We start from the raw sequence: 13,408 nt of genomic DNA, 5'->3' as shown, positions 1-13,408 counted from the left end.
ATCTGTTGGAGGTGTTTAATGAAGCACTGGAGAAGGGGGTGCCCACTAGTAATCACACTAATCCTGAAAAGGGGAAAGACCCGGTGGAATGTGGGTCGTAAAGGCCCATATCACTATTGAACACGGATGTTAAAGTATTGGCTGAGTTTTTTGTTAAATTTAGATTACCCAATTATTTTTTCCTATTAAGGGTCAATTTAGTGTGGCCAATCCACCTACTCTGCACATTTTTTGGGTTGTGGGGGCGAAACCCACGCAGACACGGGGAGAATGTGCAAACTCCACATGGACAGTGACCCAGAACCGGGATCGAACCTGGGACCTCAGCGCCGTGAGGCAGCTGTGCTAACCACTAGGCCGCCGTGCTGCCCTAAATATTGGCTAAGTTGTTGGTCGGGAGGAAGGAGGAGTGTGCCCCTGGGGTGATGGCAGAAGATCGAACAGGCTTCGTGAAGGGCAGGCATCTCGCGAGTAATATAAGATCGCTGTTAAATGTGATGAATCCGTCAGGGGATCTGATACGGGAGCTGGTGGCATCCATGGATCGGGTGGAGTGGTGGTACTTGTTTGAGGTTTTGGGAAGGTTTGAGTTTGGGCCAAGATTTGTGGCATGGGTACGGTTGCTGTATGTGGCACCAAGGGCGAGGGTGAGGACGAATGATATGAGCTCACAAAGCTTTGACTTACACAGGGGTACAGGGCAGGGGTGCCCACTGTCACCGCTGCAGTTTGCACTGGCCATAGAACCATTGGCGATGGCTCTCGGGGTCGGCAGAAGGGCGGGGGATTATGAGGGGACAGAGGGAACATCGGGTGTCACTCTATGCCAATGACCTCTTGCAGTATGATTCGGATCCGTTGAAGAGTATGGGAAGGATTATGGGCCTGCTGGGGAGGGTTTTCGGGGTACAAGCTGAATGCAGGGAAAAGCGAGGTATTCCCGGTGAATCAGCTGGCACAGCTGGATAATTTAGGGGGATGCCATTTACAGTAGTGAGGGATAGGTTTAGGTAGTTGGGGATTCAGGTAGCGAGGGAATGGACAGGGCTCCATAAGTGGAACTTAATGAAGCTGGTGGAAGAGGCTAGAGAGGACCTTAAGAGGTGAGCTAGACTGCACTTAACGTTGACGGGGAGGGTCCAAGTGGTGAAAATGAATATTCTGCCGAGGTTCTTGTTTATCTTTCAAGCTCTCCCGATCTTCATACCAACGGCCTTTCTTCTGAAAGTGGATACGATCATTTCTGACTTTGTATGGGTGGGGAAGGTGCCGAGGGTGGGGAGGACCCTGCTACAGAGGCAGAGGCAGCAGGGGTTGGGTGGCATTGCCGAACTTGCTTCATTATTATTGGGCGGTGAAGGTGGACAAGGTGCAGCGGTAGTTGGAAGGAGAAGGGGTAGAGTGGGTTAGGATGGAGGAGGAATCTTGTAAGGGGCCTAGTTTGAGGGCTCCGAGCAGGTATTCAAGGAGCCCGGTGGTGCAGTGCACAGTGAAGATTTGGGGTGGGATTCTCCAACCCTCCGCACCAGAATCGCGACTGGCGCGGGGGCGGAGAGTAGCTGTTCACGCCGGAAAACCGGCGCTTCCGCAATTCTTCGCGGTACCGCGCGTACGGTTTACATGTGGTACCACCCGGCGGGAACAGGCCCCCGCGGCGATTCTCCGCGATCGACCAGCCAAAGTCCCGGCTGCATGGTTTACAGGTGGTACCACCCGGCGGGAGCTGGGACCCACGGCCGCCGACCTGGTAGGGGGTGGGCGATATCTGACTCCGGGGGGGGGGGCCTCAACAGTGGCCAGGCCTGCGATCGGGGACCACCGATCAGCGGGCCATCGCGATCTGGGAGGGACTTACCTTCCTCCGCACGGGCCCGCTGTGTGGCTCCGCCTTGTAGGCGGCGCCCGTGCCGGGGTGGGCCGCCGTACGCATGTGCGGACCCGCTAGCAGCTGCTGTGCCCATGCGTGGCCCTCGGTCTGACTAGCAGGTCCCACCGGCAGCCAGAGCTGCGGGACGCACGCCGGGACTCTGCTAGCCCCCTGGAAAACGGAGAATCACCCCGGACCTTCGAGAAAATGTCCGGAGTGATTCTCGCCCGTTTTCCGGCGGGCATAGGGACTTAGTTCCCAGGAAGGAGAATACAGCCCATGGAATCAGTTGAGAAGGCATATTTTATTTTATAAATTTAGAGTACCCAATTCATTTTTTCCAATTAAGGGGCAGATTAGCATGGCCAGTCCACCTAGCCTGCACATCTTTGGGGTGTGGTAGTCGCCACTCTATAGATTGTATATAGAGGATGTCGATGTAGGTGCTTTATGGTAAGGCCCCTGTACTACAGGTACGGGGGTACTTCCCTGCCTGCTGGCTCTGCCCAGTAGGTGGAGTATAAATAGATGTGTTCCCCGTACAGCAGCCATTTCGCCAGCTGCTGAAGGAGGCCACACATCTTAGTGTAATAAAGCCTCGATTACATCCAACTCTCGTCTTTGTGTAATTGATCGTTCATCAATTTATTACACTAAGTTTTCAGAAGATGGACCTCCGCATCAAGCCGGATCGCCTGCAGCTGCATCCGCAAGCAGACAACGCCAAAAGGACTTTGAACATTGGCTAGCCTGATTCGAAGCGTACATCAGGTCTGTGCCAGACCCAATCCCAGAAGCGCAGAAGTTCCAGATCCTTTACATGCGGCTGAGCTCCAACATCTTTCCACTTATCCAGGACGCGCTGACCTACGCAGAAGCCATGGCGCTACTGAAGGAAAATTACGCCCCGCGGACTAACACACTCTACGCCAGGCACCTCCTCTCCACGCGGCGCCAACTTCCTGGTGAGTCTGGAAGATTTCTGGCGTGCCCTGGTTCCCCTAGTTAGAGACTGTGACTGTCAGGCCGTTTCGGCCACGGAACACTCGAATATGCTCATGAGAGATGCATTTGTTACGGGCATAGGGTCCGATTACATCCACCAGCGCCTCTTAGAAGGGGCCACGCTCGATTTCGCGGAAACCAAAACGTTAGCGCTCTCACTTACGGTCGCTTCACACAACATCCAGGTCTATGCCCCCAACCGCGCGGCCCACCCCCCCTGTGCATCGTGGACTCCGCAGATGGCCGCCCCATCGTGGACCCCATCAGCAACCGCTCTCAGCCAACCAACCCCGGGGGACCCAAATGTTACTTCTGTGGGCAGTCCAAACACCCCCGACAGCCCTGGCCGGCCCGGAGCGCCCTCTACAAGGCCTGTGGCAAGAAGGGACACTTCGCTGCGGTGTGCCAGGCTCGCTCAGTCGCCGCTACTGTTCCGGCACCTCCCACATGCGGCCTGAGGGCGCCGCCATCTTCCCCTCCTCGGACCACGTGCGGCCCGTGGGCACCGCCATCTTGTTTTCCTCACGACACGTGCAGCCAGTGGGCACCGCCATCTTACCCGACCCAGGACCCATGCTCCCCCGGGCACCTCACCCAGCCACTCGTCGCTTGCAACCGCCGATGACCAGCCGCGTCTCGCCTTGGTCACAGTTGACTAGTCTCGTCCACACAACCTTGCAACTGCTTCAATCAAAGTGAAGGTTGATGGGCACAAGATTTCCTGCCTGCTGGACTCCGGGAGCACCGAGGGCTTCATTCACCCCGATACGATAAGGTGCTGCTCCCTTGTGGTACACTCCACTAACCAGAGAATCTCCCTGGCCTCCGGGTCCCACTCCATGGCGATCCGGGGATATTGCATCGCCACTCTCGCTGTCCAAGGCTTGGAGTTCAGCAGCTTCCGCCCCTACGTCCTTCTGAACCTCTGCGCTGCCCTGCTACTCGGCCTGGACTTCCAGTGCAACCTCCAGAGCCTAACCCTGAAATTTGGCAGGCCACTACCACCCCTTACTGTGTGCGGCCTCGCAACCCTAAAGGTTGACCCACCTTCGCTATTTGAAAACCTAACCCCGGATTGCAAACCCGTCGCCACCAGGAGGAGACGTTACAGCACCCAGGACAAGACCTTCATCAGGTCCGAAGTCCAGCGACTGCTTCAGGAAGGCATCATCGAGGCCAGCAACAGCCCCTGGAGAGCCCAAGTGGTAGTTGTGAAAACTGGGAAGAAACACAGGATGGTCGTTGACTGCAGTCCGGCCATCAATCGGTACACGCAGCTTGACGCGAACCCCCTCCCACGCATATCTGATATGGTCAATCAGATTGCACAGTACCGGGTCTTCTCGACAGTGGACCTGAAATCTGCCTACCACCAGCTCCCCATCCGCAAGGCGGACAGCCCATACACTGCCTTCGAGGCAGATGGCCGCCTTTACCACTTTCTTCGGGTTCCCTTTGGCGTCACCAAAGGGGTCTCGGTCTTCCAACGGGAGATTGACTGAATGGTTGATCAGTACGGACTACAGGCCACCTTCCCGTACCTGGACAATGTCACCATCTGCAGCCACGATCAGCAGGACCATGACACCAACCTTGCCAAATTTCTCCACACCGCCACTCTCCTCAACCTGACCTACAACAAGGAAAAGTGCGTGTTCAGCACGAACCGCTTAGTCATCCTCGGCTATGTGGTCCAAAACGGAGTTCTGGGGCCCGATCCCGACCGCATGCAGCCCCTCATGGAACTCGCCCTTCCCCACTGCTCCAAGGCCCTCAAACAATGCCTGGGGTTCTTTTCTTATTACGCTCAGTGGATCCCAAACTACGCGGACAAGGCCCGCCCACTCATTCAATCCACTGTTTTTCCCCTGATGGCTGAGGCTCACCAGGCCTTCAACCGTATCAAGGCCGACATCGCCACGGCCGCGATGCTCGCGGTCGACGGGACGTTACCATTCCAAGTGGAGAGCAATGCATCAGACGATGTTCTGGCCGCCACCCTCAACCAGGCAGACAGGCCCGTGTCATTCTTTTCCTGCACCCTACGTGTCTCTGAAATTCGGCATTCCTCCATCGAAAAAGAGGCCCAAGCCATCGTTGAAGCTGTGCGGCATTGGAGGCATACCTGGCCGGCAAGAGATTCACTCTCCTCACTGATCAACGGTCAGTTGCCTTCATGTTTAATAACAAACAGCGGGGCAAGATCAAAAACGATAAAATCTTGAGGTGGAGGATCGAGCTCTCCACCTACAATTACGAAATTTTGTATCGCCCCGGTAAGCCCCTGATGCCCTATCCCGAGTTACATGTGCCGGCGCACAGGTGGAACGACTCCGGACTCTGCAAGACAACCTCTGTCACTCGGGGATCACACGATTTTACCATTTCATCAAGGCCCGCAACCTGCCCTACTCCATCGAGGAAGTCAGGGCAATCACCAGAGACTGCCAGGTCTGCGTGGAGTGTAAGCTGCACTTCTACCGGCCAGACTGTGCGCGCCTGGTGAAGGCCTCCCGCCCCTTTGAACGCCTCAGTGTGGACTTCAAAGGGCCCCTCCCCACCCCTCCACCGACCGTAACACATACTTTCTCAGTGTGGTTGATGAATACTCCAGATTCCCCTTCGCTATCCCATGCCCCGATATGACGTCTGCCACCGTCATCAAAGCACTCAACACCATCTTCGCTCTGTTCGGCTTCCCCGCCTATGTCCACAGCGACAGGGGATCCTCATTCATGAGCGATGAGCTGCGCCAGTTCCTGCTCAAAAGGGTTATTGCCTCAAGCAGGACTACCAGCTACAATCCCTGGGGAAACGGGCAGGTGGAGCGGGAGAATGGGACGGTCTGGAAGGCCGTCCAACTGGCCCTACGGTCCAGAAATCTCCCGGGCTCCCGCTGGCAGGAGTCCTCCCCGACGCCCTTCACTCCATTCGGTCGCTCCTGTGCACCGCAACTAATGAAACACCCATGGTCGTCTCTTTTCCTTCCCTAGGAAGTACACCTCCGGGGTTTCGCTCCCGACATGGCTGGCAGCTCCAGGACCCGTTCTCCTCCGTAGGCACCGTCGACTGCACAAGGCGGACTCGTTGGTTGAGAGGTGACAGCTACTTCACGCCAACCCGCAGTACGCCTACGTAGCGTACCCCGACGGCCGCCAAGACACAGTCTCCCTCAGGGACCTGGCACCAGCTGGTTCCCCACACACCCCCCTCTGACCCGTCGCCACCCTCCCCTCCCCCGGTGCGCCCCACCACAGCCCCCGCTCCAGGACAATCCGTCTTCCCCCTGCTCACATCCGGGGATGAAGAGGATTTCGACACGCTCCTGGAGTCACCGAAGACCAAACCGACGCCGGAGTCACCGCCAGCACTGCGGCGCTCTCAACAACAGATCAAGACAGACCGCCTGAATTTGTAATATTATCTGTACTTTTAAACACATCTTTCTGTATATAGTTCTCCACCACCCCCGGCGGACTCAATTTTTTAACAGGGGTGAATGTGGTAGTCACCACTCTATATATTGTAAATAGAGGATGTCGATGGAGGTGCTTTATGGTAAGGCCCTGTACTACAGGTACGGGGGTAGTTCCCTGCCTGCTGGCTCTGCCCAGTAGGTGGAGTATAAATATGTGTGCTCCCCGTACAGCAGCCATTTCGCCAGCTGCTGTAGGAGGCCACACATCTTAGTGTAATAAAGCCTCGATTACATCCAACTCTCGTCTTTGTGTAATTGATCGTGCATCAGGGGGTGAAACCCACACAAACACAGGGAGAATATGCAAACTCCACACGGACAGTGACCCAGAGCCGGGATTGAACCTGGAACCTCGGCGCCGTAGACAGCAGGGCTAACCCACTGCGCCACCGAGCTGCCCTGAGGAGGCATTTTAGGGTGGAAGGGATGTTGGTGCTAACGCGCTGTGCGAAAATCATGGGTTTGGGTGGGGAGGAGGGGTGGATAGTATATACAGGAGGTGGAAGGAGTGGGGCAGGTCAAGGTGAGGGATCTGTATTTGGAGGAAGGGTTCACCAGTCTGGAGGAGCCAAGGGAGAGGGTAGAGCTGCCGAAGGGGAGTGAGTTCAGGTATCTGCAGATTAGAGACTTTGCACAAAAGATCTGGAGGGGGTTCCTTCGGTTGCCGGGAAACACCCTGCTGGAGCGAATGCTGCTTCCGGATGTGGAAGAGGAGGGAAGAATTGGGGATATATACAACTGGCGGAGGGACCAGGGAGGTGAGCGGGTGGTGAAGATCCAGGAGAAATGGGAAGCGGAGTTGAGAGGGGAGATCAATTGGGGAGTATAGAGTGAGGCATTGCATAGGGTAAACGGGACCTCCTCTTGTGCAAGGGTGAGCCTGATACAGTTTAAGGTGGAGCACAGGGTGCATATGACTCAGGTGAGAATGAGTGGGTTCTTTCAGGGGGTAGCAGATGAGTGTGAGAGGTGTGGGGGGGGGGGGGGGGCAGCGAATCATGCGCACATGCTTTGCGGTTGCGAAAAATTGGGAAGATTGTGGGCTGGAGTGCTCGCGGCCTTAGCCAGGGTACTAGAGGAGGAGGTGGACCCAGACTCTTTGGTGGCGATATTTGGGGTTTCAGAGAAGCCGGAGCTCATGGAGAGGAGGAAGACTGATGTCTTGGCCTTCACCTCTCTGATTGCATGGCGGCGAATTTCACTGGAGTGGCGATCGGCATCGCACCAGGGGTAGCGGCTTGGTTGGGTGACCTCTACGACTTCCTGCGATTAGAGAAGATGAAGTATGATTTCAGGGGCTCTGCAGAGGGGTTTAAGGAAAGGTGGGGGATGTTTTGACCGTGTATGAGGAGCTGTTCAATGCTTGGGGATCGGGGGGGGGCAGTGAAAAAGGGGAGAAATCTGTACAGACGGTATAGTTGATTGTAGTGAAGCATGATTCCCGGGGTGTTTATTTGCTGTCACCTGTTTTGATACGTTTGTAATAAAATACATTTTGAAAAAAAGGAAATTGAGCAATCAGCCCGTGGGCACCGAGGATGTTGCCCCAATGCTCAATGGGGTTGGGGGAGCCCGGGGGGAGGTTTGCCTGTCTATCCCGACAAACACTCCCAGAACAGAGCCCCATCCGTGGTAATATGGTGTAGGTCACTTTAACTCCCACTGACCATGTTCTCTGTCCACATAGCTGAATAAAGAATAATCCAGCAACAGACCTTTCGGCCCTCCAAGCCTTTACCGGTCATGATACCACCCTTGGCCAAACCCCTCAGCACTTCCTAGTGCCGTATCCCTCTATGCTCATGCTATCCATGTATTACCTCACATTTGTGTGGATAAACTACATTTGCCATTTCTCTGTCCAAGTCTCCAAACTATCTATGTCCTGCTGTGTCCTCTCACAATCCTCAACACTGTTTGCCACTCCACCAATCTTGGTGCCATCCGCAAACTTACTAATCAGACCAGCTACATTTTCCTCCAAATAATTTATGTACACCACAAACAACAGAGGTCCCAGCACCGATCCCTGTGGGACACCACTGGTCACAACCTTCCATTCATAAAATCTCCTTTTTTACTGTTACCCTTTGCCTTTTGACGATCATGCACGTGTGTGCACATTTCCCCGGTAGTGAGCACAACAGCTATATCCTGGGGCTGTCAGAGAATCTTGCGTTTGAGTGTCACCCCAGGACGACTGGTTGGCTCTTGGGGATATGGGATACCCGCTTAGGTACTGGATAATGACACCAGTGCAGAAGTCAGAGACCTATGCAGAAACACGCGTATCGAGGCCCATGTGGCCACCAGCTGTCATTGAACGGTGCATGACTGCTTAAAATGCATTTCCGATGCCTCGACCCCTTTGGTGGTGCACTGAATTACACCCCCTGGAGGGTTTCCCGCTTTGTGGTGAGCAGCTGGGCGACGTGCTGCGGAGGCAGAGGAGGAGGAACGTGCGGCCTCATCAGAGGAGGTGGACGAGGTGGAGCCAAACCAGGAGAGGCTAGGGGAGAAGCCCGGGAGGACCTACGGGAGCAGCTGGAGGATGGACAGGTGCTGGAGGCCATGGGGCCCCTCATCCTCACCCACTTCTCATGGGACGTGGCTTCTTCCATCATCTCACACCCTTCTCCCGCTACCCCCCTCCCCCTCAATTGCCCTGTTCCACCCTCCCAGGGTCATTGTTATGTCACTCCAGGGTAACGGGCCTGTGTCGGCACTGTCAGTGGGTCAATATACAAGTAGAGAGGGTGATGATAACCCGCTGTGAGGTGAGCTCTGGGGCTACTCAATCTATGCCATAGTCTGACTCCTGTCTGTCTGCTGACAGCACACTCACACCCATCACCTACACGTGGTATGCCAGTGTGGGGAGGAGGGGAGAACGTCGGGGAGACCAGATCAAGGAGCACCGTACCCGGGGGACTGGGGCTGGAGGAAGGCAAACCGAGGATTGGGGTGCGGGCCTGCCCGCAGTACGGAATAACATAACACAGGCTTCATTTGTTTCATGTGTAACGTGTTTTAATGATGTACAATCATGACCCTAACTCTCCCTAGCTACCGATGGTGCCACCTCCACCCCTCCTCCCCCCAGTGCCCTCTGATTCTCAATCTTCTTAGCCTTCCACACTCTGTCTCTACGTCTAGTTGTGTCGACAGGGTGCACATCAGAGGTGGAGGCAGCCTGCTGCTTACCGCGCCCTGTGGCCTTTGATGTTCCTGGCGGGTATACTCGCCATGGCCTCACCACTGACCCCAACTGACTTCCGCCTACTGACCCCAAGATGCGCCATTGTCAGGAGGTAGGCGGACCCGGGACAGATGGTAACAACTGTCATCTCCTGTAGGGAGGCTACAGGTTGGCCTCCAGCACTCCTTCCTCCCGGTTGGCGCCTGTAGGGCCCTGAGGGTCACCTTGGGATGGAAGGGCTGCTGTATTGAGCTCTGGGGGCCCCAATGTCACCTGGCTCTGCCAGCACTGGCAGCTCCCCATTGTCTGCACCATGGTGTTAACACCCTCAGCGATGTCTCTCTGTGACTGTTCCGCGCCCTGCGGTGCTTCGCCACCTTGTGCGCACTGGGTGATCCGGCAGTGCATCTGGGATGCAGTCCTCAGTGACTGGACCATGCTCGAGAGCACCTCGTTAATGCCCACCTGAGACTGGGACACTGTCCTCAGCGACAGGGACATGCTCCAGATTTGCCGTGCTAAATTGCCCCTTGGTGTCCGAAAGGTTAGGTGGGGTTACTGGGTTACAGGGATAGGATGGAGGCGTGGGCTGAAGTAAGGTGCTCTTTCCAAGGGCGGTGCAGCCTCGATGGACCGAATGGCCTCCTTCTGCACTGTAAATTCTATGAATGTCGCGGTTCAAAAAAACAAGTATCATGAAAGGAAAGTTAGCATGAATAGAAAAGGAATATTTGGGGTTAATACATTTTGTATTATACTGTATAGGGGAAAACCAGCCCCTTTCTCTCCTACGATGTGAACCTTCAATGGTCTTATTTATGGGGGATCCTCTGATTAGTGGCTCATACCTGACCAGAGTGCAAGTGAGGACAGAGAAGAGCTGGAATCGCTGACCGATGACTTCAGAGCAGATGGAGGTGGTGACAAACAGAAATCGGACAAAGAATTAAACTGGGAGCCAAAATCTGATAACGGGATCGAAGCTGGTTGATGAAGACACATTGGGTTTCTTGACTTGTGCAGTCTTACAACTCTCCTTTCATTTACTCCAGTGTCCCAGCTCTCTCCTGTTTATGTGCTCAATTAATACCCATCACCGGTTTATCTTAACCATTACAATGGAATTAACAAGCCTTTAACAATGGTTTGACAATACATTAAGAAAATCCGGAGAGGGATTGGTGACCAATTCATCTGTCTTGTTGTTGGTTGTGCTGTTAACTAATATTTTTATATATGGACAGCACGGTAACATAGTGGTTAGCACTATGGCTTCACAGTGCCAGGGTCCCAGGTTCGATTCCCGCTTGGGTCACTGTCTGTCTGGAGTCTGCACATTCTCCCTGTGTCTGTGTGTGCTTTCTCCCACCGTCCAAAGATGTGCGGGTTAGGTGGATTGGCCATGCTAAATTGCCCTTAGGTTAGATGGGGTTGCAGGGTTACGGGGATAGGGTTGAGGTGTGGGGTTAAGTAGGGTGCTCTTTCCAAGAGCCGGTGCAGACTCGATGGGCCGAATGGCCTCCTTCTGCACTGTAAATTCTATGAAATTTCATTTCACCTTGATATTAATCCTGTGTCTCTCTCTCTCTTCCACTAGAGGTTGCAGAACTTGAAGCAAACCTACCCAGTAAGTAAATTGATTTCTTATATTCTTGACCTTAAAGTAGTATTAAGACATTCACTGTGTTATATAAGCAGAACTTTTTGTTGGATGGAAAAAGACATTGTGGAGAATGTTTTGGAGGTCTACTGGTTACATACGGACAAGGAGCAGGATTAGGCCATTCAGCGCCATGAACCTGCTCCGCTATTGAAGATCTAGGCATGGAAGGAGGTGAGGTACTCTGGATTGAAGCACTAAACAGGGTGAACTCCATCTCCACATGCGCAGGGCTCAGCCTTTGGGTTGTTGGGGCTAAACCCACGCAAACATGTGGAGAATGTGCAAACTCCACATGGACAGTGACCCAGAGCCGGAATCGAACCTGGGACCTGAGCGCTGTGAGGCAGCAATGCTAACCACTGCGCCACCGTGCAGCCCTCTATGGAGGAAGTTCTTGACGAGTATATACACCTCATTCCCTTTTGGTAGTTGGAAACTCTCCGTGAGTTCCGCCAGGTTCGTTATTGCAATCTTGTGAATTCAAAGTAAGAACTTGAATGTGCAACATAAAAATGTGAAACTAATAAAAACATTTAGAAAAAAGATCATGGCTGATCTGCCAGTAACCTCAAATCTGCATCCTGCCTACCCCGATAACCTATTACACCCACCCCCTTACCAAGAATCTATCCATCTCTACCTGAAAAATCTTCAGAGATTCTGCTTCCACTGCCTTTTCAGGATGAGAGTTTAAGAGACTCACAACCCCTCTGAGAGAATTTTCTTTTACCTGCTCTCCGTTTTAAAGGATGACCCCTTACTTTTAAACAGTGACCCCTAGTTCCAGATTCTCCCACAAGAGGAAACATCTTTTCCATATCCACCCTGTCGATACTCTTCAGGGTCTTGTATGTTTCAATCAAGTTGCCTTTTACTCTTCTGAACTCCAGTGAATATAAGCTGAGCCTGTCCAACCATTCCCCATTAGACAACCCGCCCATTCCAGGTTATTAGTTTAGTAAACCTTCTCTGAAATGCATTTAACACATTTATATCCTTCCTTAAATGTGGTGACCAATACTGCACACAATACTCCAGATATGGTCTCAACAGTGCTCTGTACAACTGAAGCATTACCTCACTACTTTTCTGTTCCATTCCCTTTGCCGTAAATAATGACATTCTATTAGCTTTCCTAATCACTTGTGCACCAGTATACTAGCGAGGATACCTTGATCCCTCTTCATCTCAGAACTCTGCAATCTCTCACTATTTGGATAATAAGATTATTTTTTATTCTTCCTGCCAAAATGGACAATTTCACAAAATTCCACATCATTATACACCATTTGCCAAATCTTTTCCCACTCACTTAACCTGTCAATATCTTTGTAGCCTACTTATGTCCTCTTCACAGCTTACTTTCCTACCTATTTTTGTGTTATCAGCAAATTGGCCCGTCAATCCCATCATCCAAGTCATTGTATAAATTGCAAACTGTTGAGGTCCCAGCACTGATCCCACACCATTTATCACATCTCGCCAACCTGAAAAAGACTATTCTCTGCTCCTCGCACCTGGCAAAACAACATAACCAGGAAGGCAAAGAGGAGAGCTCATCAATTAGCTATGGCGGAGGTACAAAGAAGAAGCAGGGAAACCATGAACCAATGGTGGACTGAGAAAGCTAAGGAGCTGCAGCTCTTTGCTGACAAGCACGACACTCGGGGCTTCTTCAGCGCCACCAAAGCAATATATGGATCCAATACCCTAGACCTCAAACCGGTGCGGAGCAAGGACGGGAACCGTCTTGAAAGACACAAACCATTGGCCTTCAATGGAGAGAACACTTCAAAGAACTCCTAAACCGTGATACAACCATAGATGAGGACCTGTTGAAGGAAATCCCCCCCCCCAACTCCACATCAAAGCTGATCTTCGATTCCCACCAGCGTGGATGAAGTCGAAGCTGCCATTAAAGACATGGAGAATTGTAAAGCCTCAGGAGTGGATGGGATCCCAGTGGAGATTTTTAAACTTGAAGGAGCTGTTACTGAAAGTCTGGGACAGAAAATAAATTCCTGCCGACCAGTACTACTCCCCTAATGCCTATAATTTTCCTGAGTTCCTGCCTCCCTTCAATTTGCTGATTTATAGCTTCTTGTGGAATGTTACTTATATCCTCCAAAGTGGTTGCAAGCTTTGATGTAGCATTTGAGTATTTGGCTGTTTTTTGTTGATTATTAGTTTTGGGTA

General features: G+C 52.7%; 1 protein-coding gene across 5 annotated transcripts in view; it reads left to right on the top strand.

Moving 5' to 3' along the window:
- ube2f (ubiquitin-conjugating enzyme E2F (putative)) overlaps positions 1–13,408 on the top strand; it is a 238,460-nt gene that overhangs the window by 96,030 nt on the left and 129,022 nt on the right. For 3 of the 5 annotated variants that reach the window (XM_038787936.1, XM_038787934.1, XM_038787938.1), the window contains one exon: positions 11,147–11,176. The exons of the other annotated variants lie outside the window; for them this stretch is intronic. In XM_038787936.1, coding sequence (XP_038643864.1) covers positions 11,147–11,176 — 30 coding nt within the window. The remainder of the gene's footprint in view (positions 1–11,146; positions 11,177–13,408) is intronic. 5 annotated transcript variants of the gene reach the window in all.

Source organism: Scyliorhinus canicula, chromosome 2, assembly GCF_902713615.1.
Source record: "Scyliorhinus canicula chromosome 2, sScyCan1.1, whole genome shotgun sequence".
Classification (NCBI taxonomy): domain Eukaryota; kingdom Metazoa; phylum Chordata; class Chondrichthyes; order Carcharhiniformes; family Scyliorhinidae; genus Scyliorhinus; species Scyliorhinus canicula.
This window is presented reverse-complemented; position numbering and strand designations above follow the sequence as displayed.